The sequence below is a fragment of the Puma concolor genome, chromosome B1, assembly GCF_028749965.1.
Source record: "Puma concolor isolate L17-30 chromosome B1, mPumCon1.1.hap2, whole genome shotgun sequence".
NCBI classification, from domain to species: domain Eukaryota; kingdom Metazoa; phylum Chordata; class Mammalia; order Carnivora; family Felidae; genus Puma; species Puma concolor.
Window position 1 is genome coordinate 84112090 of NC_141670.1, and position 27528 is coordinate 84139617.

The following is a 27528-nucleotide window of genomic DNA, read 5'->3' on the forward strand; positions in this document are numbered from 1 at the left end:
TTTTTGGGACAGAGAGAGACAGAGCATGAACGGGGGAGGGGCAGAGAGAGAGGGAGACACAGAATCAGAAACAGGCTCCAGGCTCTGAGCCATCAGCCCAGAGCCTGACGCGGGGCTCGAACTCACGGACCGCGAGATCGTGACCTGGCTGAAGTCGGACGCTCAACCGACTGCGCCACCCAGGCGCCCCTCATTTTCTTTTAATATAGATGTGAGCATTGTGTGACATTGTGACATTGTATGTAAAAAAAAATATGATTCTCATAGCATCTAGAATTTATATTCCAATTTTACATCAGGTATTAAAATCAGTTATTTCAGTAGTGGACTATCAGCTTGGAGTTAGTTACTGTTGCTTTGGGACACATAACTTTCAGAATATTTAGATCTCTCACTCAAGTTAACTATGTTAACATTACAATAATCCATCTTTTATCTTTCTTTAAACTACACATATATATTACATATACTCTTCTGTATGTACAATAAAGAAACATACTAAGACATTAAGCTACCATGTCCTCTAAAGAAACAGGAAAGAAACCAAACAGGAAAGGACAGAAGCTCTGTCTGTAGTTGATGCGGGACATGTGGGGATAGCTGGTGATCTTCACAGTGCCGTGCTGGTGCTACTTTCACAATCTTTGTCTCACTGGATCCTAAACAAAAGCATAATTTTTATAGTCCAGACACTAAAATAATAGAGATACTCCTTATGGAAGTTGGACTGAAGGGAAAGAAAGAAAGAAAGAAAAAAGCCCTTCCCCAAATTTACTTCGAGATCCACAATCTGTACTGCTATCCTATGTGCACACACAAGCTATGACACACACAGAAAATGGTTTGGTCATACAGGATTTTTTGCCCAGGCTTTTCAAAACTACTCATCTCACCAAGTTTCTTTCTAACACATGTCAATCTAGATGTGATTTTAGTAAAATTTAAAAATGGAATCCCAAAAAGAGCTTGTTAAAATGATACAAGATGAATTTCTAATGTAATGTGAAAAACTAGAAAAGTAGCTACCCTGATATGTACTAAATTGGTAAATTCATTTGCAGTACTACTTAGTAGCAAAGGAACTCAAAATGTCCACTCCACATCCTTACTTTACTTAGACTGGATTAAATTTTTTTTTTTTTTTTTTTTTTTTGGGACAGAGAGAGACAGAGCATGAACGGGCGAGGGGCAGAGAGAGAGGGAGACACAGAATTGGAAACAGGCTCCAGGCTCTGAGCCATCAGCCCAGAGCCCGACGCGGGGCTCGAACTCACGGACCGTGAGATCGTGACCTGGTTGAAGTCGGACGCTTAACCGACTGCGCCACCCAGGCGCCCCTGGATTAAATTTTTATAATTGTTTTACAAATAGGTATAAAGCTGTATCTTAAAACTAACATATTCTTGACACAGCAATCTATTTTAAAGCATTATTACTATGAAATGAGCACAGACTTTGAACTATATCTCAAAAATGTAAAAAAAAAAAAAAAAAGAACAAAACCATATATATACACGTTCCACGTGTTCAAAACAACATAGTCTCTTAACACAAACTTAAAATACTAGGATGATTCAGTTAAATAGTATGAGTAGTGAGAACCATCACAATTCAAATCAGCACAAATCAATTACATGATTGTATTTAAAAGCAAATAAGACAATTATAAATGTTTAAGTTTCTAAATAAGAGTTGAGTATTTATAATTTGCTTTAAAAAGGTACTTTGGTAATAAGCTTTGACTTAATAGCCTGTCTTAATACTGGAACATAAAAATCTTAATGTAAGATTTGGCAGTATCATTTTTACATTAAACAACTTGCCAATTTGAGACTTACGATGGAATTTAGAACAATTGCAAACACTGAAAAACTGCATTAACAAAGTACATAATAGTTTCCTTTACAGTGACATAAAGGCCTTAAAACAATAATGAAAAGAATGGCTCCTCACACTCAGATATTGTAAATATTGTAATGGGGTAAATAGTAAGAATAAGAAAATCATTTAGAGGTAGGCTGTAATGAAGTAGTTGTTATGGTTATAAGAATTTTTGGCAATCCAATCACAGAAACAGAGCAGTTCCTCATCTTTTTAAAACCCATGTCCCCCCTTTGATAAATATGCTATTTTACTCAATCATTGATAAATAATCTGCATATTGCTATAAATCAAGATTGCACTGAGTCTTATTTTCTACATTTTAAATTACAGAAAATTCCTATTCCAACCTAACCCTCTTGCCCTTACTCCTATTCTCTAATCTTCAAGAATCATGACTATTAATATCTAGTGCTTATTTGAAAAAAATTTTTTTTTAACCTTTATTTATTTTTGAGAGAGAGAGAGAGACAGAGCATGAACAGGGGAGGGTCAGAGAGAGAGGGAGACACAGAATCTGAAACAGGCTCCAGGCTCTGAGCCATCAGCACAGAGCCCGACATGGGGCTTGAACTCACGAACCGCGAGATCATGACCTGAGCCGAAGTCGGACGCTTAACCGACTGAGCCACCCAGGCGCCCCTCTAGTGCTTATTTGAAATCTAGCAAGAAGGATAGGGTTGAATACATTCTATTACCTTGATCATAAGCCTTCTGACTGGATGTAATAATCTTTGGTGGTAAATCAGGTTTAATAAATATTCTGAGTTTCTAATTTTTTTCTGTGAAACGTATTATTTTTGTGTTACTCTAGAACATTGCCATACTCGTTTAACAATGTATCATGTATCATTATTTGAATATTTTATAATGCAGTCAATTTGAATACCTTTGAGAAAACTTTCCTCTCAAAATAAATACTATAGTGACCCAATTCTTCTCTTACTCCATCTGTATTTTTCAGCTTTCTGAGTTTCAAACACAAGATTTTTAGAGCTTACTTATGTAGACTCATAAAATCACTTGGACTACCCAATGAATATCCCTACAATTTCACTGATAATTTAGTTTTGGTCCTTATGCTGGTAACAAGTTGGCAGGTTTCAAAGAAAAACACTTGCAGCAAGGTCTTTATTAACTTTTAAGTAGTAAAATCACTAACTTCCTGCAAAAAGTATATTTGTAAGTAAGTTCAGCTCACATGAAACCTTTGTTCCATGGCTTTTATACACTAATTATTCTATTATCTTCTTGGTTTTATTGCTTAAGTCTTTAAAGAATACAAATACCTTTTTTTACATATTCTACCTTGCAGTGTCTTTTATCTTACTCACCCGAATGTTAATAATTACCCTTAAAATATTTATACAATAGTCTAGTAGGAGTAAATACCAAACAGTAGTTGTTTCCCCCTGGTAGGTAGGATTGAAGGGAAGAGGGAACTTCCTATATTTCAGTATGGAATGATTTTACAATGATCACATCTTTTGTAAATTAAAGACAAGTGAGGTCCTTCACACTGTATCTAATTGCAACTATTCATAATTAATTCATAACATTAGAAAGCAAGATAATTTATATAGGCTGAACCCATTTCACATAAACCCAGACTCAAATTTCAGAATTACTACTCTGTAAATTCCTTGAAAATGTCTAAGTTGCGTTTTAAAATTAGGGCACTCATTTCACCACTGTCAATTGCTTCACCACAAATGATGAAGCGTATGTTTCCAACTTACCTGTAAATATAGTTTATTGTCTTTTGTTATAGCATCCATAAGTTCTTTCTGTAGAGGTGGGTCGCCATTTACCCAGAGTCCACTGGTTGAATTGTTACCACTTAAACTATTAGTGCTACTCTGTTTTTTATACAAAAGCACATAAGCTGTGTCCTTTGGAAACCTACTCGTAATTTTCTGCACTGACTGAAATGAAGTAAATGTCACTCTGCTGTCATTAAATAAAAACCATTCTTTTGACATTTCCTTATTTTCTAAATCTTGTTCAATAACTGCACTGGGACTATTTCTCCCGAGTAAATGACTCTGGGAGGACGCTAATGCCAGAGTTTCAGACTGGTGGCACATCTGGTATGAGGACTCTGTACCCGTGATGTTTCTGGCATAAGAATAGTAATGCCCACTTTCAGAGGAGATACCAGAGTGAACGACAACAGAACTTAACAGATACGGCACCAATCTGGAGCAGCAAGCTTCTTCAGTTCCAGAAGACTTTAATTTTTTAGCTAGGTTCTCACTAATATCAGTGAAGTCAACATCTATCGACCAACTTTCTGACAATGAAGAGAAAGTAGTTCTTTTAACTGGCAACTCCAAAACCAGTGGCAGGGACACATTGTCTAAGATTTTTCTTCTCACATGATACTTCTGATCATATGAAAATCTCAGGAGAGTAAGAATAAGGTATTCAGGCTCCTCTGTGATTTGCATAGTTTTCTCGGCATTCTGCAGAGAGGCACAGTTTTCACAATAATACTGGTTGTCGCCAGTAAGAATCTCTGGAGCCAAAAAATAATTTAGTAAGTCGGTGACTGAAGGTGTGCTTCCACCTCCTGGTCTCTGAGGTACATCTTTATTAACAAGAATCTTGCTAGATTCATGAGGGACAGAAGTGTTATCAGTATAGCAAAACTCATCAGGAGGACTGTGTGACATTCTTTCATTCACAGCTGAATCACAAACAAAGGCAGCTGTTGCTGGACTATAAACTCCTGGTTCTTCTGAAGGTATACTGGCTTGCATTAGATCGCCATCTTGTGTATTGGGTGATGATGCTGCATCTTGAAAAGATAAATTTTCGATAGAAGAGGAAGGACAAAAGGCCAGTGAAAGATCAGTAAAGGCTTCCACTTTTTGTGAGGTACTCCTGCAGTTCAAACAACATATGTGAGTTCGTAGTTTTCCTCCAAACATTTTTTCTATTAAAGTCTTCTCACCCTCACTTGTGCAAGGGCTCTCTGTTAGTACAGCTGCCTTGCTCGCCACTTCCTGGAAAGAAGTTTCATTGCACCCCAGACTTGAAGGAGGCTTGTGTGAGGACTGAACTTGCAAGATCTTTTCTTCTTCATGTAGCCTGTAGGAGAGTATATCATTATATAGCTACTTCACTTAAGTTTAAATGTCACTTATTTAAAAATATTGGGGCCTTACATATACAGCCAAATTACTTTCATCAAATATAATGCTTAATGTAAAAAATCAAGTTTCTCCTCTTTCAATCAATAGGACCACTGAATAGTTTGAGAATGTAGATTACAAGTTAGGGGTTATCACTACCTTATATTCTCATACTTTCTTTAGTAAATTATATATGCCTATTATTTATCTTCTGTATCTTTGTCTGCCTGACATCTCATAGAAAGCCTGGAATAAAGAAACCACTCAACATGTCCTTACCTGAATCAACAGAAGATTGCATATGTTGAGTTCAACTAACTTTACTAGTCATTTACGTAACAGAAGGGAGGCAATCACAAAGAGAAGGAAAAAGATATAGGTTTTATTAACTAAGTGGTAAGAAGACCATTAAATATACCAAACCCATCTAAATATGAACTGGTCTAAAGGAGCAAATATTAAATTTTTTGGTCTCAGGACCTCTTTATACTCCTAAAAGTAATTGAGGAACCCAAGAGCTTTCATTCGTGTGGTTATATCCACCAGTATTTACTGTATTCAAAAGCTGAGAATAAAAGTAATATTTAAAAACAATAATAAAGCCATTACATGTTAATGTTAATAATATTATGAAAAAATTATATTTTCTAAAACCAAAAAATTTAGTGAGAAGAATGGCATTGTTTTATATTTTGCAAGTATTTCAAGTATCTGGCTTAATAGAAGGCAGCTGGATCCTTGTATCATTCAATCTATTGTGATATGTTGTTCTGGATGAAGCATATGAAGAAAATCTGGCCTCAATTACAGATCTACAGATACAGAGTTAGAAGGGAAGACCCCTGAAAATGTTTGACGAACCCACAGGAGGTCTTTGTACTACACTATGAGAACAGCTGTTCCAAAGTAAGAAAATCAACAGAAGAAACCAAATTAAAAACAAAAGAACACTTAAATACATACAATGAATGCAAGGTATTTTAAAGATTAACACTTGAAATATATTTTTAAAGGCAAAACCAATATGCTATAGAAATAATCTGTTATGAAAGAAAATTTAAATCATAACTTTAAAAATGCTTTTTACCTGTCTAGCAGAAACCTGAGGTATTCAGAACAGTCTTGTTGGGATCTGGGGGTAAACCATGGAGGTCTGGAAGCCTCAAAGAACACCCGAGGTGCATATGCTTCTCTCTTTTGATATCAGTAGAGAAAATACAAGGAAGTGATTCTCACACCATGAATCAAATAACTGAAATCTTAATACAGGTTTAATAAAATTACACTGTGCTTAACCTTACTACAAAGTGCTACAACTAAATTTAGGTAATCTTCAGCCACAACTTCTCATTCTGCAGGTAAGAATTATCATCTAAAGAAACATGTGACTTGCCCAAGGTCATACAGCTAAATTAGTGCCAGAGGGAGCCAATTAGAACCCAGATCTCTCGAACACTTAACATAATGTTACTGGCATTATCCCTCCTATGACAGTCACGTGCTTGAGTCCATAATTTTTTGAAAAACCAAATTTGAAAAAGACATGTTAATATCTATATATAAATATATCCAATATATATTTTGGGTAAAGTAATAAGGGGACAACTCTACAGGGCCATGCATATCTACTTTGGGTGAAAATTTCTTTGACCAGGTACACATTTCATAAATGTACAGAATGTAAGCACTATGTTTAGGGTCCTTGTTGATTTTATTTTTTTAGCATGGAGTTTAGTGAAATGGTTGCTCATGGACTTTGTAGCAATCTTGGTTCAAATCCTAGATTCTGCGACAACAAAAAGGAATTAAAAGGGCATCTGAAAAGATGTGATTATAACTTGAAACTTTAGAATTCTGACATTTTGAATGTATGTGGTATATAGCAGAGTCCTCAGTTAAGAAAAAACTTATCCAAGTATGCGTATTGATAGTATTTTGAAGGAACGAACTTTAGCATACTGACTGAACATGAGTTCTAGAGTCATTTAGTTCACATCCCCACTTGTCACTTGTTAGCATGACCCTGAAAAGCATGTGACATAAACTCACTTCCTTCATCTATAAAACAAGGATACTATCTATCTTATTACCTCATAGATGGTTTTTGAGGATTAAGAGATAATACATGTAAACTACTTTGCACAGAAGCTAGGCAAATTTATTTTTTTTCAACGTTTTTTTTTTTTTTTCTTATTTATTTTTGGGACAGAGAGAGACAGAGCATGAACGGGGGAGGGGCAGAGAGAGAGGGAGACACAGAATCGGAAACAGGCTCCAGGCTCTGAGCCATCAGCCCAGAGCCCGACGTGGGGCTCGAACTCATGGACCACGAGATCGTGACCTGGCTGAAGTCGGACGCTTAACCGACTGCGCCACCCAGGCGCCCCGAAGCTAGGCAAATTTAAATGCTCATTATATGTTAGCTTTATCAACTAAAAAAAAAAAAGCCTTTTCAATTATATAGGGCAATCTACCTACCTAAAATAATCCTTGTTGGCTTGCTATCAGACAGGGTCTCAACTGTGACAGAACTTTAATTAGGTTCTCTTGTGTGTTCTTTCTTCTTTTCTAGGGAACATGGAACCCTCCTATGGTGTTTTCTAACAACTCTGGTTTAATAATGTAATACAGTACACAATATAGTATATGTAATGTATTTACATCTACATATACACAGATATATATCATATACGATATGCAGTAAATGTAGACTAGTGATAAAGCAAATATATAAGTCAATTTACTTGGAAAAATACTATTTGCCAGTTGGAGGGTAGAGATTTCATCTCCCTTGGTCCTGAGATGTTAAATTTAATTTGTGAACATACTTCCCTCAGAAAGTGAATAAAATTATTTCTGAGTATATTGCTACTTATAGGCCATCGCTCATATGTTAATTTTTTTCCATTTAAAAAGTTATACTTGAGCTATTTCATAGCTTGTAGATAGGAAACAAGGCATTCTTATCAACTCGTCCCACCAATCTTGAAGCTATCTTTCTGCCTCTACCTACCTACTCCTTTAGACCTCTGTGAAACTAACATAATCAGAGCAACACCAGGAAATAATATACATCATTTATAAATGATATATATGTATCATTCATATGTATTGCTCAAAACTTAAAGTTCCTTGAGCATAAGGATTCCTCTTTGAATACTTATCAGACTCCATATTGGGTCTCTCAAAAATGTCTATTGAATGAATGTTTACTATATGTGACTTTCTTGCCAGTAGCATAAATTCACTTCCTTGGATTAATGTGTGGATATAAAAGATCATCTTAAAATTTTAGGCCCTAGAACATAACAGATGAAGTTGTTTATCCATTAAATTCAAGAGCTTAACATTTTGGACATAGTGAGAAGGTACATATTATTAGAAACAGGAGAAAATGAAGCCAATGTACCATAAAATTATTTTAATTGTTCATTATTATGAAAAATATATCCATTTAGTATCTATAACCTATTAAATATGCATTTAAAAAGACTTATGTAGAAGCTTATTTATTGGATAGAAAATCAGATTTTATCTATAATTAGAACAAAGGGTCAGTATAATATTCATCTACAAGAATGGAAAACAGGAGGAAGAAATAAAAACTTCGATCATACCGTGATTTTAGGCAGGATCTCTTTAGTATATCTAAGTGGATTTAATATATGTTAAATGGTCACATATGTATTAAAAAGATTCACCAAGTTTGGAACAATGTGCAAGGAAGTTAACATATATATAACTACACACACAACTCACCTGTGTATGGGCCAAAAAGGCAAAAAGATGCTGTAATTTTTTCATTAATGAATTGCACCCATTTAGATTTAAAGATAATACTTGCCTCCTGAAACTGTAAGAGAATAAAACATAGTGATTTTTGTACACATGTGTACACACACACGCATTTATTAAAAGCTAAAAGGAAGTTAGTTCAAGAACTTATTATCCTCAAAGTAAAATTTGATTCATTTGATGGCCCTTCACTTAGCAAAGTTACTACTTACAATGAAGTGAAGAAGGAAGGGAAGAATGACAATAAATTAACAGTTACTATGGGACTGGGCAATGGCCCATGTACTGTTGTAAATTATTCCTATTTTCTGGATTAGCAAATAGAAATGAATTACGGTATCAGTTAATAACTTAAATTCTTTCATACCAGCATGAAATAAAAAAAATGTGTTGTCAACAAAACATACTGTAAAGTTAGAGTTATTTAATGGGTGTGGTACAAGTACAGGGTGGGAAAAGGAGAAATTATTCAAAAAAGATAACAGAAACAATTGGGTATCCATTTTGAAAAAAGTGGAATTAGATAAAATTTTACATTATTACAAATGCCACAGAGGAAAAATGAGCTAAATGTGAAATACAAAACTACAGAAGTACTTAAAAGGAAAAAAAGGGGGGGGGGAATGGAGAGGGGGAAGACTTCTTATAATTCAGACCCCACAGATGACAAATAACTGATCTCGCTGTATAAAACAAAAACTATAAATGAAGCACTCTACAAATTTGAATCACACTGATACGAAGAGAGAATGTAATGAAAGACTATCATCCAGAGTACATATAAATCAATATGAAAAAGAAAAAGACCCAAAAGAAACGTGCACAAAATTAAAGAATAGGTTATTCAGAAAACAAACACAAATGAACAAAGAAAAATAGGGAGGGAAAACTCTGTAATGGTCAGCGATATTGCAAATTAAAGCAAAAAGACATTTTTCCCCCAATTAGAAAATATTTCAAAGACTAATTATATCAAGTACTGCTAAAGGTATGGGGTCACAGGTACAATTATATATTAGTATGCAAGTTCAAATGCCATAGTCTTTCTGGAGAGCAATTTGGCAAACCCTATTCAAAGCAAATCCTATACATCTGCACAAGAGCAGAGAGATGTTAATTATGAGTAAAATAACTTAATATTCACCAATAGGAGTATGGTCAAATAAAATATACAATAAGTCTATTTATTCAGAATGACAGTTCTGTCACTACCCTATCACGGGAATACTTCCAACCGGAATCATTAAAAGATAAAAGCAAGTGCTGGGAAAAAGCATATAAATAGGATTATGAATATTTTTTAAAAAACATTTTAAAAATAAGATTATAAGTATTTAAAAAAACTTTTTTTAAATAGCATTTGTTCTTCTTCTAGATAAAATCTTATAACTGTAAAAAAATGGTCTCAAATGATGCACACAAAACTGCTAACAAATGACCTTTGGGGATGGGAATTTTTTTTCATGTTTAATTTTTATTTTATACACTTCCAAATTTAATTTTTTAAACCACAAAGAACTTACATTACTACCAAAGGAATAAAATATACTATCTGCCTTTTCTTAGACAGTATCATAGTATCATACAAAAAGATGATACTCTTTGAAGCTCTTTGAATTGCTGTTCCTGGTTATAATTGCTTTGGGTCTCTCCTTTCACTATCCTCTGTAAAATGAGACAGCAGGCCTAGATGACCTCTGGTGGTGAGATACAGATTTGAATTCAGTTTCATGCACAGTATTACTTGTGAGGAAGAGTATACATTTTTTTTTTTTTTAATTAAAGATTTCAAATACAAACAAATTAAAAAAATAAAACACTAAGCCAAACAAAAAAACACCTTAGTGTTGGTAGTAGATTCTGGGGCCAGAAAATAAACCTAACTCTTCATCTTTTAGTTTGTGATTCCTCTAGGTAGGCATAAAAACTTACAAAGGCTTGGAACTCAATTGGTAAAGATCTGTGGTCAAGTTCCATAAATACTCTATTGGTACTGAAGAGAAAAATTCAACCAAGTTTTTGCCTTTTGGAAAATTTTATCATTATTTTGTACTTTTACAGATAGCACTCACATAGCTAACAACCTCTGATTTCCTATTTGCTTGGCTGCAAAAGAAAGTGAATTTGAAAGTAAATCTGTATGAGGACAAAGATATACATTTATACATTTGTTTATTATTTATCAACTTGAGGTGGGAAATAGAGCTTAAACTTTAGCAGCAATGAAGAAGTTATTAATCTGATAAACAGCAAAATACCTGCAAGCAGGAAAAACTAAACATAACTCCCTTAAAAGACATATAGGTTAAAAATACACTGTCTTACAAGGTAATAATAAATTAGTACTTGAGGACACTTAAACTCTTTGGAATGTGCTCACTTAATCCCTGTTATACTAAAAAATATCATCATTCAGAATATTCTAAATGCAATACATAATATAAATGTAAAGTAGAATTTATATAAGTTAACATTTAATAGTTCCTGAGCACTAAGAGCAATTTCATTTCTGAGTAAGGCAATTATATAAAAATATTAAAATTTCTGCCATATATAAGAAATAATGTGAAGACAAAACCATTATCTTACATTTCATCACTATGTATCAATTTCTAGAGTTAAAAAACAAAATGTTCAAATTTAAACTTACTCTGTGGCCATAAACAATGCTTGTATAACACTGTTCATATAACATGTATTTCCTAGATTAATGAGGCCAGTTTTCCCAGTTTCAGATTTTCCAGAAAGTCTAGACAAGCAAGATGCCAAAGAATTGGATTGAGAAGTCCAGGCACTTTGATTGAGAATTAATTTAATCTTCTCTTCACTGGGCTTAGGAAAATCCTGTAGATCATAAAGAGGAGAAATAGTTTAAAAATATAAACCATTTTTGTTATTAACACCATAAAGAAGATTCTTCTGCTGACATTTAACCTTTCTTTCCTTCTACTTATTTTTTTTTAATTTTATTTTTTAAAATTTACATCCAAATTAGTTAGCATAGAGTGAAACGATGATTTCAGGAGTAGATCCCTTAATGCCCCTTACCTATTTAGCCCATCCCCCCTTCCACAACCCCTCCAGTAACCCTCAGTTTGTTCTCCATGTTTATGAGTCTTGTCTGTTTTGTCCCCTCTTCCTGTTTTTATATTCTTGTTTCCCTTCCCTTATGTTCATCTGTTATGTCTCTTAAAGTCCTCATACGAGTGAAGTCATAGGATTTTTGTCTTTCTCTAATTTCACTTAGCATAATACCCTCCAGTGCCATCCACGTAGTTGCAAATGGCAAGATTTCATTCTTTTTGATTGCCAAGTAATGCTCCATTGTATAGATATACCACCTCTTCTTTATCCATTCATCCACTGATGGACATCTGGGCTCTTTCCAATAGTTTGGCTATTGTTGATAGTGCTGCTATAAACATGGGGGTGCAGGTGTCCCTTCGAAACAGCACACCTGTATCCCATGGATAAATGCCTAGTAGTGCAATTGCTGGGTCGTAGGGTAGTTCTATTTTTAGTTTTTTGAGGAACCTCCATACTGTTTTCCAGAGTGGCTGCACCAGCTTGCATTCCCACCAACAATCCAAAAGAGATCCTCTTTCTCTGCATCCTCACCAATATCTGTTGTTGCCTGAGTTGTTAATGTTAGCCATTCTGACAGGTGTAAGGTGGTATCTCATTGTGGTTTTGATTTGTATTTCCCAGATGATGAGTGATGTTGAGCACTTTTTCATGTATTGGTTGGCCATCCGGATGTCTTCCTTGGAGACGTGTCTATTCATGTCTTTTACCCATTTCTTCACTGGATTATTTGTTTTTTGGCAGAAGCTTTTTATTTTGAATTTTTTTAAATTTTATTTTATTTTTGAGAGACAGAGACAGAGTGTGAGCAGGGGAGGGGCAGAGAGAGAGAGAGAGAGAGAGAGAGAGAGAGAGAGAGAGAGAGACAGAGACACACACAGAATCTGAAGCAGGCTCCAGGCTCTGAGCTGTTAGCACAGAGCCCAACACGGGGCTTGAACCCACAAACTGCGAGATCATGACCTGAGCCGAAGTTGGATGCTTAACTGACTGAGCCACCCAGGCGCCCCATCTTTCACTTACTTACTTTTGAAATCACCTATAGAACTTGACCAGTCATCAAAAAATTACATTATTTTACATGGAAAAAATAAGTGTCCTAAAATAAATATATACATCCTAAGGGTAGAGTTTATTAAGTTGAGGAATATTCAAGAACAAGGAATTCAAATCACATTTGAACTATTTGTGTTTCCAATTTGTCAGAAGAATGTTTCAAAACTTTGAGATCAAGGTATACTGTAGTGCTATTCAAAGGCAACAGAACATGGACTTAACACATAATTGAATAAATAATTTGCTTTCAAATTTTCTAGTAAAAATAAAAAATATCTCTTTTTCATTCACTAATATTTATTCAATATTAACCCTTAGAAATAAAAGCTCAAAGTAATCTGCGCATAAAAAATGAAAATCATCTAAGCACAATGACCGCTGACTTTGAAAAATAAAACTCAATGTCGTGTTTAACAATATAGAAAATTATTACAAGATACAGATTCTTTTATGTGCTCTATGACATATGAGATACAATTTTAAATCAAAGTGAATTCAAGCACGAATAGAACAATGGAGAATAATGAAAGTTGGTAACATCATTCAACCTTTTTTGGACTGCTATTACCATCTGGTACTTAGACCTTAGAAAACAAATATTTTCTGAAAGAATTTTAATCTCTTGATTTTCTTGCTATTGTTGCCAGCTAATAGAAAAGTGCTTCCCTTGGGTTTAGAGTGAGAACCTTGCTTCTTCTGAGCCTAGTTCAGTTATCAGAATTCTCAATATGTAAACCACTGAAAAATAACAAACAGCAAGAGGTTTCATCTATGGACACAGAAAGACATCGTAGAAAGACATTAACATTACTATTGAATCTATGATAAAAAGCTCCTTTACACAAAGACATATATAAATATCAAAGTGCCATACCAGCAGTATACATTAATTGTGCAAGAATCTTGTGTTCTGGGTTCAACCAAAATCAATTTGACTTCACCCATATAGTAAAAAGAATAAGCTTTGCATTCATTTCAGATACAGAAGAAGTAATAAAGATATTGAGATTTATCTTGTATTTAAGATCTCAAAATTTAACATTTCAAAAAAACACATTACTAACACAACTGATTTCTAATAACTTCTGATTAGTTCTGGCTGAGGCAAGTTCTCCAATTCTTTTGCTATACCCTGATCATGCAGTAAGTTTACTGAGTAAAGTGTACACATTGTGACCCATTCTTTAAGACAAACAGAATCAGTGCTTTTTAGGTCTAATAACTATACAAAGTTAAAAAAGGAGGGTAAGTTCACTAATAACTCAAGTAAAGATTCTACAAAATATGGATATTCGTGAATAGTCCACAGCATAAATGGAATAAAAACAGGTAAGGAAACAAAGTCAAATATTTTATTAAACTGCCTTTCTGGATTCTAAGATATTCTTAATGTATTTTAACACTTCTGATATAGGAATACAATGGTGATGTATGTATTTACATAATGTAGCATTTCTTTTTACACTTGATCTTTGCCAAAAGTCTGAGAAGCGATCGTGTGCCATTTCTTTTTAAACAAATTTCCCCAAGAGTTGTTATAAAATTTTTTTACGTTTATTTATTTATTTTGAGGAGACACAGAGAGAGAGAGAATGAGAGAGACGGGAGTAGAAAGAGAGGGAGAGAGACAGAATCCCAAGCAGGCTCTGCAGTGTTAGCACAGAGCCCAATGCAGGACTTGAACTCACAAACCCGTGAGATCATGCATGACCTGAGCCAAAATCAAGAGTTGGACGCTTAACTGACTGAGCCACTTAGGTGCCCCACAGGCTGTTACAAATTTAAAGATATGCCTCATAATTGATGGCATTGTAGAGCTAAAGAAACATGGTTATTAACTCAGATTAGTTACAGCAAGTAAGAGATTACTTCCTAAATATTAATGAATCCTGATTCCAATTACATTTTTCAAACAAAATGCATATTATATAGAATAGTAAATTGAATAGCTGGTTATAGAAATCTTTCACTACATTCATCTATCACATCATGGTCTGCAGCTGCATAAATACTGGTGCAACTACCATCATACCTTTATTGCTTCCAGAATAGGTTCGTAGAGATCTGGAAATCCAGAATAATGATACATCATACACTGTATCAATTCTGTTAACTGCACTAAGAAGGCTGTACTGGAAGGCAGACCATCGCTTTTGAAGGAGTGAACCAAATTAACTACATGAGGAACAATCTGAAGAGAAAAAAGACAAACATTCTTCAATTTATACAAATTGGCAACAAATTCTCTAGCCTACAAATGGAATGCAAATGTTACATGATCAGCAAATACTTTTCTGTATGTTCAGTCACAGCCTTTTTCTAAAAAAGCCAAGAAGTTAAAAATTTCGAGTATCAAAGTAAATCTAGTTTCAAAGTCACATATAATTTTAATTCCACGAGACCCCTCTCCTCATCCTTATGCTCCATCTAAAACAAACTAAGGTACAAAATAGAAGGCTTAGTCACTCCTGCCATTCTGAAAAATGCCTTAAGTTGAAAAATGTTAGGATTATTATATTTACCAGATTGTTTACAATAGAAACAAATTTTTAAAAGATAAACTGAGAATTAGCTTAAGGGCTCCATCTAGTGTGAACTTTAGATTTTTCACTTGAAAGAATTAAATGCTGTATATACTTTGCACATTAAAGTCTACTTCAAGAAAGTAAAGTAACTAAAATTACAGCTCAGGCTATAGGATTACCTTTCTTTTAGATAAGCAAATAAATGATGTCTTATGTTAGCATGGTTATCCTTATTAACAACTGCCATTCTCCACCTCCAAAAATAGGAGATGGTTCTAAAAGGGAATCAGAAATTTCTAAGAAACTGGGGTTAAAAATAAAAGGGAAATCTAAAATGCTCATTGCTCAAAAACACACAGAAAACAGCACTGATAATAAGCACAAGAGTGTCCATTCATTATAAAATTAGGCTAAAGTCAATACACTGCCATTACGTATTCAAGATGATATTAACAAATAAACCCTGTTTTGCTTAAATGGTTCATTCCATTAGTACAGTGGTATCCTTGTTCCAACTAATTATTAATTATAATCTATTACTATACATTTATACTTCATATGTAAAAGGTATCTAAGAATATTATGTTCTATTTCTAAAACAATTTTTTGGTTGCCTAGTTGTAATAAAAGTGAAGTTAAAGTTTTATGGTCTCCAAATGGCAAATTATAGTAGTATCACAATCAACTTTCTTTCCTTCCTCCTAAAAAGAACAATCATATTCTTAAATTAACGCTGCTATTCTCTTTTTGCTCTGATTCTATGCTGGAGATCTTAAAATTACATTTTAGCTTTTGCACTACCTTCTTTAATCTTACCTCCATCAAAGGTATTAATTTGACCACGAAACCATTAGTTCCTAATGAGTTCACTCTGCTGCTATTATCTCTACATTTCTACGCAAAGCTGAGTTATAATTTTGCTCCATAAGGCTATTTCTATCAGATACTCTCTTGCTAAAATAGTCAGAAATCCAAAATTATTTTGTTTCCTCACAGGTGAAAAGAAAGAGAGAGAGAGAAGTGGAAGAGAAGAAGAGAAAATAACTAAAAAAATGATTATTTATTTCCAAATCTTCCAAAAGCCTTCCTAGTGTAGATCTGGTCTTTGCAATCAGGTAATACAGTTGTCTGCTATACATCCTATATGGTTAAAATTATCACTGACATAGAAATGAGACTAAGTTTTTCATAGGCATAGATATATATGTGCAAGCAGGCTATTACCTTCTAAATGCTTGGAAGTTGATATTTTTTGAATGAGAAAACCTAAATATTTGTCAACATTACTGTAATACTCATTAAACTTAAGTTACTATTTGAGACAATGTATATAACTTATTAGAAGCTTTGATATTTTTCTTTTGTATAAATTTGTTTCCACTTATAAAAAGCATAAGAAAAGTAACTTGATCTATAAATACACACATTATAACATCAATCTTGGTTTGCTCTAAAATAGTATAAACAGGTAATGTAATGAAGAGTGATGGTGATTCCAGATTATTGCTTATACTCAACAACTTCTAAACCTGAATCCTTCACTGAATTAGTTACAGCTGATTTAACTACCACTAGATGCTCAAGTTCATTTTAGTTGAGTAGCTGGTCTGGCTATACAAATATACATATATATGTATGTATATATACATATACCATGCTTATAGTATGGAAGCAATAATTAGATATCAGTTTTTAGAATTTACTAAGCCAGATGACAACTTTTAATTTCAGATCTAATGACTTCTTAAATAAATGATTTCATATTTCAATAAGCTAAATATTTCAGTCAACCATTTTTTTTAAACTATATATTTTTTTCAGAATATAAAAGCAATACAACAATATGGAGTATCTTCCATCTTTTAAAAAACTGTGAACAAAGAAATGGGTTTAGAGTATGGCATAAATGACTAATCAGACAGATTAAGAAATGTCCTCAGTTTGAGGAGCAATGAACATTAGAATGGATGAGTAAGTTATGTTAGAGAATCTCCTTTCCAGAAATTCTGAAAAGAAAGCTTTTCTCAATTGGCCTACACGACTGTGCCTGAAGAGACACAAATAACTGATGTTCTTTACCTTGTTAAACTTTGCTAGTTCACCTGATGTATTAGCTCAAGTTTTGAGCTTTGCTTGTATAACCAGCAGATATAAGGTTATTGGTTGATGGTGAAGATCACCAATTAAACAATTAACTGTAGAAATTCTCACTAGACTCTGCTAGTATACCTGCTGTATTAGCTTAAGTTTTGAGTTTTGTTTGTGTAACAAATATAAGGTTACTGGTTGATGGTCAACATCACCAATTAGGCAATTAACTGTAGAAATTCTTGGAATAACACAACCTAAGTGACAAAGCATAATGTAATTACTTGTTGGTAAGGTTTACTTTCTACAAAGCCTGCAGATTTTCCTTCAGTGGCAGTGAGGCACTGAGCAGCCTATGCATGTATATGGTTCTCGGAGGCTAGTTAGTTATATTTCTAGCTAACAATGAACAACTGGGATTCAGCACTTATTCATCAGTCTCCTTTGAATCTGCTTGTAGTGGGTCCGCATTCCTAAGATTTTTACATTGTGGCTGGATTGATAATGAGGTTCTAGTCCTATTAAACTGAGGATCAGACCCTGGAGGAAGCAAGTAACCAGATAAAGCACTGCCTTTCTGTGATGTGCTAGATAGATAAGTGGACAGGTTCTCTGAATAACATTTTATCATTTCCACCTGTAATAACTGATAACGAAATAACTGAAATCAGATCAAATCAAAACCAGTGATGTAGCTCATTAAAAGTGGTAGGATTCCAGATATATTTTAAAGGTGGAGTCAACAGGATTTGTAGGTTATACGCTGGGAGAGAATGAAGTCTTAGTTCTGGGGCTATAACACAATTGATGTTTTCACGTTTCTGAAATTCTAGAGCAGTCAGTGGTTTTAAACCATTTTTCTTCTTCTACACTGTTCATACATGAAAAAGACAACCATCAGTGATGTGGACATGTGACATCTCTCGCGTAAAACAATAACTTTCAGTTGCTGGTAGTGGTTGCAAGTGGAGCAGTTTTGGTGAGACTCAGACATTCCGGAAATATATTCTTTGGAGGGAAATCCCATCACCTCAATTTTCTAAGAAATCATAAAGCTACAAGAAAATAGATTCAGGACTAACTTACGATCTTTTGACTACATGTAAATGTGACTCAATATTAAACTAAAATTTTAAAACAAAGCTTTTCAATGTAGAAAGCTTGTGTCCCAACTTACCAAATGGAACGCTTCTGGAGAATGCTGAAAACTAAGCAGCATATGTGAAAGAACTGCAAGAGCACCAGGTCTCACAAGAGGAAACCAAAGTCGATTAAAAACCTTCAAAAAAGATAAGACATCCATCTTAAAGAGTTTGTAGGGAAATCATTAACCCAGTCAGCGGTTATTTTCCTTGGACCAAAAATACGTACCTGAGTACCCCCTTTCTGGAAAGTTCTATCATAACATGTTATTAAACTCTGGGAGAGAGAAAGGTGGGAGATAACAACATGACTGACATCAAGGGAATGCAGTGGCCTAAATAACTCTTAAAACCCCTTGATCAAATAAAAATCTGTCAAACCTTATTTACAAAGTGATAGTTCCTTGACCCACGCTTCATTCAATTCATTCAACAAATATTTACTGAGTACTTACTACTGCTCGGCATTGTTCTAGACACTGAAGATACAACGGTGGATTAAAAGAAAAACTCTGATCCGATCAGGCTTACTGTCTACAGGGTGGGTAGACAATGAAAAGTAACATGGAGACAAGTGCTATGAAGAACAGGGACTGAGTAGCAACGGGGTCTGCTATTATATTATGATATTCAAAAAATTACTCATGTAAAAGATGACATCTGACTATCAAACACTGAAGGAAACGAGAATAAGCCTGGCAGATACCTGGGAGAAAAGCATAATAAGCAAGGCAAATGCCAAGCACTACAAAGGCCCTGAGGCCTGCAGCTTGCTGTACTAGAGATACAGCAAAGAGAGCAGTGTAAGCAAAGCACAAAGACTGAGGCAGTAATAGATTTGATGAGAGAAGCAGCAGTGGGCGAGATCACGTAGGAGTTATAAGACACCTGTGGGGGGCCAAGGGCAGGAGCAGGGAGACTACTGCAATCAGTACATCAAGGCATGATAATGGCTTTGGACCAAAGTGATAGTGATGTAGCTGGTTAAAAGTGATAGGCTTCTGGATATATTTTAAATGTGGCATCAACAGGATTTGTAGGATAATAGCTGGGAGAGAATGAAACGAGAGAAGGATAGCTTCAAGGTTTTGGCCTGGGCAAGTGGAAGGATGAATTAACTATATAAGATGGGGAAGACCAGTCTGGGAGGGAAAAATCAGAGGTTATCATGAAAAAGTTGAATTTGAGACCGAAGTATAGACAGGTGGATACGTAAATATGGAGTTTATGGGAAAATAATGAATGAGAAATAGAAACCCGGCAGTCGTTAACTTAGAAACATTATTTAAAGCCATGGAACATATATGCTCTGAGTATGGATTGAGAAGAAAATGGATCAAAGATGAAAGAAACTCTAAAGCACTCTAAAGTTAGAAAGATCCACTATAAGAGACTGAGATGCTAGTGAACCAGGACAAAAAGAGAAGTGAACTGGGACAAAAACTAAGTGAAGAAAGTATTTCAAGAGGGAGTGATCAACTGTCAAATGCTGTTGATAGGTTAAATGAGAGGAGGCCTGAGAAACAACTCTGAGTTTAGCAATACTGGAAAGCACTGGTGTCAAAGATAGTTTTGGTTGAATGATGGTGGCACAAGCTTGATTAGTTGGATGCAAAAGATAATAGGAGGGGCGCCTGGGTGGTTCAGTTACGCATCCTATTCTTGACTTCGGCTCAGGTCATGATCTCAGTTTGTGAGTTCAATCCCCACATAGGGTTTTAGTGCTGACAGTGTGGAGCCTGCTTAGGATTCTCTCTCCCTTCTCTCTGACTGCCCCCATGTGCGCACATGTGCGTGCACTTGCACAGGCACTCTCTCACTCAAAATAATAAACATTTTTAAAAAAGGAAGATAATGGGAGGAAATGTTTTCATATTCAATACTTGAAAACAGCAAAACTATTTTAATTACCTATACTTAAATACCATTTTCAGTTTCTAAAGGCTGTTTCAAAATTATTATTCAAAACAAAACCCAAAATAAGAACATACTCAACATTAGATACTTTACAGGGGACAACTCAAAGATAAAACCATTGATTAGGAGACCATTCATTTGAAGAGATTTAAATACTCCCACTTACCAGTTCTATTTTCAGTAAAGTAACATCTATCAAAATAGTAAACTTCTGGACAGCTGCTAGTCCTTTCAGGAGTGCAATTACCCATGTGTCCACATGCTGAGCCAATGGCCAGGACAGCCAGTCAATCATTCTGAAAATTGAAAAACAAAACTATTAATCTTGAAAATATTTTCAACATCTTTTAGTTGGAAATAACAAGGGCTAGAGTAGATAACCACTCCCTTTGTGACTCAGTATTTACTGAGTTTGCTTATGAAAAGCATTGTTTTAGATGTAGAAATGAGGGGTGCCAAAGTGGCTCAGTTGGTTACTCGGCTCAGGTGATGATCTCATGGTTGGTGAGATAGAGCCCCACGCCAGGTTCTGTGCTGACAGTATGGAGCCTGCTTGGGATTCTCTCTCTTCCTCTCTTTACCCCTCCCCTGCTTGTACACTCTCCCTCTCTCAAAATAAATAAACATTAAAAAAATAAATAAGGGGCGCCTGGGTGGCGCAGTCGGTTAAGCGTCCGACTTCAGCCAGGTCACGATCTCGCGGTCCATGAGTTCGAGCCACACGTCAGGCTCTGGGCTGATGGCTCGGAGCCTGGAGCCTGTTTCCGATTCTGTGTCTCCCTCTCTCTCTGCCCCTCCCCCATTCATGTTCTGTCTCTCTCTGTCCCAAAAATAAATAAAAAAAACGTTGAAAAAAAAAATTAAAAAAAAAAATAAATAAAATTATAAGATGTAGAAATGAGTATAATGGGTGCTTGTACTCAAAGAGTTTCCAATCTTGTAAGCTGATAGTTTCTCACATATTTCAATAAAAAGAATTTCTGATAAAGGGTCATTTCACATGAATGCAAAGTTTTAAGTTGAAGTTACATAGTGGAATCTAGAATTTATTAGGCAAACTTACTCTAAGAAGAACAGTTCAAATGTAGTTCTCTAAGATACAAAGGAACAAAATTTCTCCTTTCTGGTAACTGCAGTCTAAATATGAAATGCACTTTTAAAAAAGACTGTATTACGGGGCGCCTGGGTGGCGCAGTCGGTTAAGCGTCCGATTTCAGCCAGGTCACGATCTTGCAGTCCGTGAGTTCGAGCCCCGCGTCAGGCTCTGGGCTGATGGCTCGGAGCCTGGAGCCGGTTTCCGATTCTGTGTCTCCCTCTCTCTCTGCCCCTCCCCCGTTCATGCTCTGTCTCTCTCTGTCCCAAAAATAAATAAAAAACGTTGAAAAAAAAAATTTAAAAAAATAAAAAATAAAAAAGACTGTATTTTGAATTGTGAAACAGGTCTCTTCACCCTTTCAGTATTCTACCATACCAAGAAAAAAGGAAACGTCAAATAGATAAAAGGGTACTGAAGTGTAAATATACCATATATTGAATTACTGAGTGTTTATATTGAATTAGTGTTTTTCTTCTTGAGTAGCAACCCAGTTTAATGGAAGTAACAGCAAAGTAAGATGGAGTTTGACAGAGACTGTCCCCAATGTTAGACATCAATCACAATGAAGAGTGGTACAACTCTTTTGGAAAGCATTTGGGCCAAATGTTCATATTATTTGATCCAATGATCCAATTCTGGGGATTACATAAGAAGAAAATAGTAGTGGATAAACAAGTTTTTAAAGTCAGAGTGATCTAGTTTCAAAATCTCAACTTACCATTTATTAATTGGCGGGGGGGGGGGGGCTCTAATACCTGATTAAGTTATTTAACCTCTGTGTCTCAGTTTTCTCATCTGGAGACTACAGATAAACATGCTTATTTTACAGAGCTGATGTGAAGACTACAGGAGTTAATGTATGACACTGGAAATACTCAATGTGCATGCTTCTCTTCTACCAAATATTAACATATGTGGAAATAAATAATTGAACAAAATGTCCAATATAAATACTAAGTATACAAACATATGACCAAAAGAGCAATGAACATGTTTAAAAAATGGCCTTCTAAATTGACTTGGTCATTTTCACAACAGTTACGTTGTAACTACCTACATTAACACTGGAGTGTTATCTTTTTTAAGGTTTTTGCTCTTAAGATTAAAATGTTCCATCCGACATCAAGAGTGGTCCAAATTCCAAATGCACATTAACTATACTAGTTATCTGTATGTTCCCTATGCTCTCTACACATATTAATTTCTCCTCTTGTTTTTCTGGCCATCTTCTTCTAACAATGATGGTTATAAATCATTTAAGTAGTCCCTGACAGCTGTTCCACATCTTCCAACCATTGTTAAGCTGATTTTCATAAAAGTTTATAGTCACTCTACATACATAGAGAGACACTTGCATTTGTGTACAATGAGTAAATTCACTGTAGCACTGTATTTAGGATATGAAAAACATGCAAACAATATAAATGTCTATAAATAAGGAAATAGCTAAATATACTATGGAACATTATGTAGAGTTTTAAAGAATAAGATGGATGTATATGAATCTATCCATGGGGGTCCAACATGGAAAGATCTGAAATACTGTTCAATTAAAGAAGAAAAAAAGTGCCAGTAAGTCTTTTAAAAACTGTTTTTGTTTAAAAGAAAATCATGTGAGTACATATTGTACATTTTTTGAGTGCAAATATGCACACAAAAAAAGATGTGGTTCAGAGAAGGGGTATATGGGAGCACATCTCCTGGGCTCTATGGACTCTGCCCTGTAAGGAATGGCACTGCTGGAATAGAAACTAGGCTCCCTGGAACACAGGGCCCTGGGCCAGAACTCCCCTTAGGTCAGGTCTAAGGGGGCAGAGTAGAAAATTCCACTTAGCTAAGGTTCTTCATTATACCTAATCACCCTATCTGCTTTTTCCTTGCCTCTCCATTTCTAGCTTCTCATCTCATAAGCCTCTACTCTTTACCTTATCCCATATGTCCCCAAACTCCTGACCATCCTAAAGAAACTTCAAGTCAGAAGTAACATGAATTAGAAGCCATTCACTCAACAAATATTTGAGTGCCTATTATAAAACAGGTATTCTACTAAATGCTGAAAATATAATAGTAGTTACAATTTCTGCTTTCAAATTGCTAAGAAAAGTTAGGAAATTTGTCAACAGTTACACAATTAATAAACAGTACGTAGTACTGCTATTTGAACTAAGGTCTGCTGGTAAGTAGTGGAACACTTTTAGCTACACTTTAATTATATTCCAATTGTGCTTCAATCTGACAGGACTAGCATATGCCCAAATCCTTTCAGGCACAGGCATTGTGAGATGAGTTATTTTTACGGTTAACGACAGTAATCTTGTCCACCATGCATTGGTTACTGCATGAATTTTAAGGACACTTAACCTTGATATATCAAGTTAATTTCTTACCATTTAAGAACATTTAACTGTAGTTGTAATTTATGTACTTTAAAGTCTTTCTTCCTCCATTAGGCCAGGAGCTTAAGAGCAGTGATCTTACTATTGGGTTTTTGTTTGTTTGTTTGTTTGTTTGTTTGTTTTTCTATCTTTAATCTTTGGACCCCCAATATTTAGCACACTGCTTGGCACTGAGAAGAAGCTCAAATTTGTGGAATAAAACCATTTCTTTCTAGAGCTAAAAAATATGCAACTTGAAAACCCTTAACATTAAAATTAGCAATATTATATAGGACATAAAATAGATTTATTCTTAATTTGTGGAGGATAAAACCAATTTTCACTTTTAGAAGGCAGCTTCATGGCTAGATCCAGTCTCAGTTGCGTATTTGTTACACCGTTTTAAAAATTGGGAAATGTCACATAAAAAACTTTCAGGTTTCTTTTGAAAAATCAGATCAGCCACACTGAACTCAAATTTCCTTGTGGCTCAAGAAAAATGGAGTTGAGGATCAGCTTCCCCTTTTGGAAGGTGATTGTGCACCCCATCCCTTATTATTTCAGTTACATACAGCCTATTTCATACTTTAATGTTACTTATCTGGTCCTGGTATGGTATTTGGATTTCTTTGTATTATAGAAAATAACTGTTAAAGCATGGTAAGTGGTCTGTGTGGGGTAGTACAGAGTATGGGGAATTATAAGGTGGGAGTATGATAAACTAATCATAGCTATTCTTTTCAGTTACATTTGCAACATAAGAGTACTCCAGATACACTGTAGGTTAAATAGGATCATGTACGATAAATCAGAAATGCAATACAAAAACTGGATCACAACTTCCCATCCAAACAAATAGGCAAAAATTAATTATTGATTATATTTTATTTTAAAAAATTTATTTATTTATTTTAAGCAATCTCTATGCCCAATGTGGGGCTCAAACTCATGACTCCGAGATGAAGAGCTGCGTGCTCTTCCTACTGAGCCAGACAGGTGCCCCACAAATATATTTTAAAAACAAAACAAATTCATGGGGCACCTGGTGGCTCAGTCGGTTGAGCAGCTGGCTTCGGCTCAGGTCACGACCTCACAGTTTGTGAGTTCAAGCCCTGCATCGGGCTCTGTGCTGACAGCTCGGAGCCTGGAGCCTGCTTTGGATTCTGAGTCTCCCTCTCTGCCCCTCCACTGCGCGCACGCTCTCTCTCTCTCTCTCTCTCAAAAATAAATAAATAAACATTAAAAAAAATTTTTTTTTAAACAAAACAAATTCATAAGTTGGATACTATGACTGTTTGAAAACACTGAAAAATTAAGATTAAGAGTGCTGACTGCCAAGAATTGGAATTTGCACTTGATGTAGCAAGTGGTGAAGTCATTATAATTTGTTGATCAGAAGGGAAAAATGAATAGGTCAGGATGATTTAGAGAAGAGAGCTAAGTCAACTGCTGGCAAAAAGACCAACTAGAAGGTTCTGTTGTAATGATTTAGGGCATATAATGAAAAATGTTGAATATTATTCCCTATGCAATGAAGGTGACAGACCAATTGATATCTAATTTCACTTTCAGCTCTGAAATCTATAATTCTCTGAATCTTCCCATTTTACTTAGAAGACCACATAATTTATGATATATTCATCTCAAAGAGAAAGAAATTTTAGTGCAGTTGTAGTCACACTGACAAAGGAATATTACTGCTAGGCAGGACACAGAAGGAATTTCATTATGGAGAGATGGATGAGATATGAGTGTTTCTTAAAAAATAAATGAACAATGAGAACTTTACATAAAGACTTGGAATTCAACCACGTATAGAAGAGAATTGATAAAATGATAAGAATAAATGGAGAAATAAAAATAGAAAGGACAATATGAAGAAAATCCTAATAGAATGGTGTCACCACATTTCTAGAACTTTAAGAACTATGAATATAAAGATACCAAGAAGATGAAAACAACAATACAGACCACCAAATATGGCAAAGAGATCACCATAAATTGAAAGTAGTGGGGATAGGGGTACCAGGGTGGCTCAGTCAATTAAGCACCTGACTCTTGATTTTGGCTCAGGTCATGACCTCATGGTTCATGGGATTGAGCCCTGTGTTGGGCTCTGCTTGGGATTCTCTCTCTCCCTCTCTCTCTCTGCCCCCTCCTGCTCTCTCTCTCAAAATAAATAAATAAACTTAAAAAAAAAAAGTAGTGGGGATAGAGGCCATACAGCAAGAACGATTTATATAGATTTTTCTTCAATATACAAAGCAAATTCACGTATCTATGGAAATTAAGGAGAGAATAAGCAATGAGAATCTGAAAGTAATAGTTACAGATAAATTGATTCAGTTAAATTTAAGAGCACAAGGAAGAAAGAAGGAAAGCAAGAAGAGAAAGTCCTTTTTAAACACTAGACAAAAAAGGGAAAAAGGTAGAAAATATCAAAATCCTCAAAGTTTGTGTTACAGACAGTGAGATATGTATACATGTAACTTTCTGAGAAACCAACATAAATACTTAAGTTTATGTCATGACTGTAATTTTATAGCAGGTACACAGAAACCATTTTGTTCCAAATCCCTGTATTTTATTTAGATGTGCTATACACATAGATACACACACACACACACACACACACACACACACACACACACACACACACACAATTACAAGAAACCCCAGGCAGATATGAAACAAAAATAGGTAGAGAGGAAAAGCTCAATTAGAAAGAGTCATTGAAATAAAGAAACATAATAGTTGGAATAAGCTCTATAAATGGGTACCTTTGAAGAAAAAATTATAGCAAACTGTAAGACAGTTCTGATGTTTTTCCCCTTAGCTCTTCACAGGGTTTGCTCCCTTATTTCATTTACATCTTTACTTCATCAGCACTGTCTCATTGAGGCTTTCCTAATCCATCCTATTTAAAATTCCAAGCCGGGTGGGTGATGGGTACTGAGGAGGGCACCTTTTGGGATGAGCACTGGGTGTTGTATGGAAACCAATTTGACAATAAATTTCATATAAAAAAAAATAAAAATAAAATAAAATTCCAAGCCATTTCCTCATATTTTATGTCTTTCCTATCTACTTTTTTCCCAAAGCACTCATCACTATTCAACATACTAAATTATAATCTTACTTATCATATTTAATAAAATCTAAAACAAAATCAACTTTAGGATGTATAATTAGTTTACGTATCACTAAGGCAGGAAAAGTCACGTCTACAGCAAATGACTGCGTATTTCCACATTTTAACATCTCTGAAATCAGGATGCATCTTGGAATCAATAAAATATGTTATTAGTTTACTGTATGCCTTTCCATCTAGAAAGTAAGCCCATGAAGACAGATAATTTTATCCATTTGTTCAAGGAGATTCTGAAACACTGCCTGGCACTTATGGTAAGTGTCCAATAAATGTGATTTGAA

General features: G+C 34.9%; 1 protein-coding gene across 1 annotated transcript in view; it reads right to left on the bottom strand.

Moving 5' to 3' along the window:
* USP38 (ubiquitin specific peptidase 38) overlaps positions 1-27528 on the bottom strand; it is a 34678-nt gene that overhangs the window by 3427 nt on the left and 3723 nt on the right. Inside the window, exons 3-9 of the mRNA XM_025921941.2 lie at positions 20792-20921; positions 18744-18845; positions 14986-15144; positions 11464-11657; positions 8778-8871; positions 6106-6212; positions 3621-4974 (exon numbers count right to left, since the gene is read on the bottom strand). Of these exons, the coding sequence (XP_025777726.1) occupies positions 3621-4974; positions 6106-6212; positions 8778-8871; positions 11464-11657; positions 14986-15144; positions 18744-18845; positions 20792-20921 (2140 nt within the window). The remainder of the gene's footprint in view (positions 1-3620; positions 4975-6105; positions 6213-8777; positions 8872-11463; positions 11658-14985; positions 15145-18743; positions 18846-20791; positions 20922-27528) is intronic.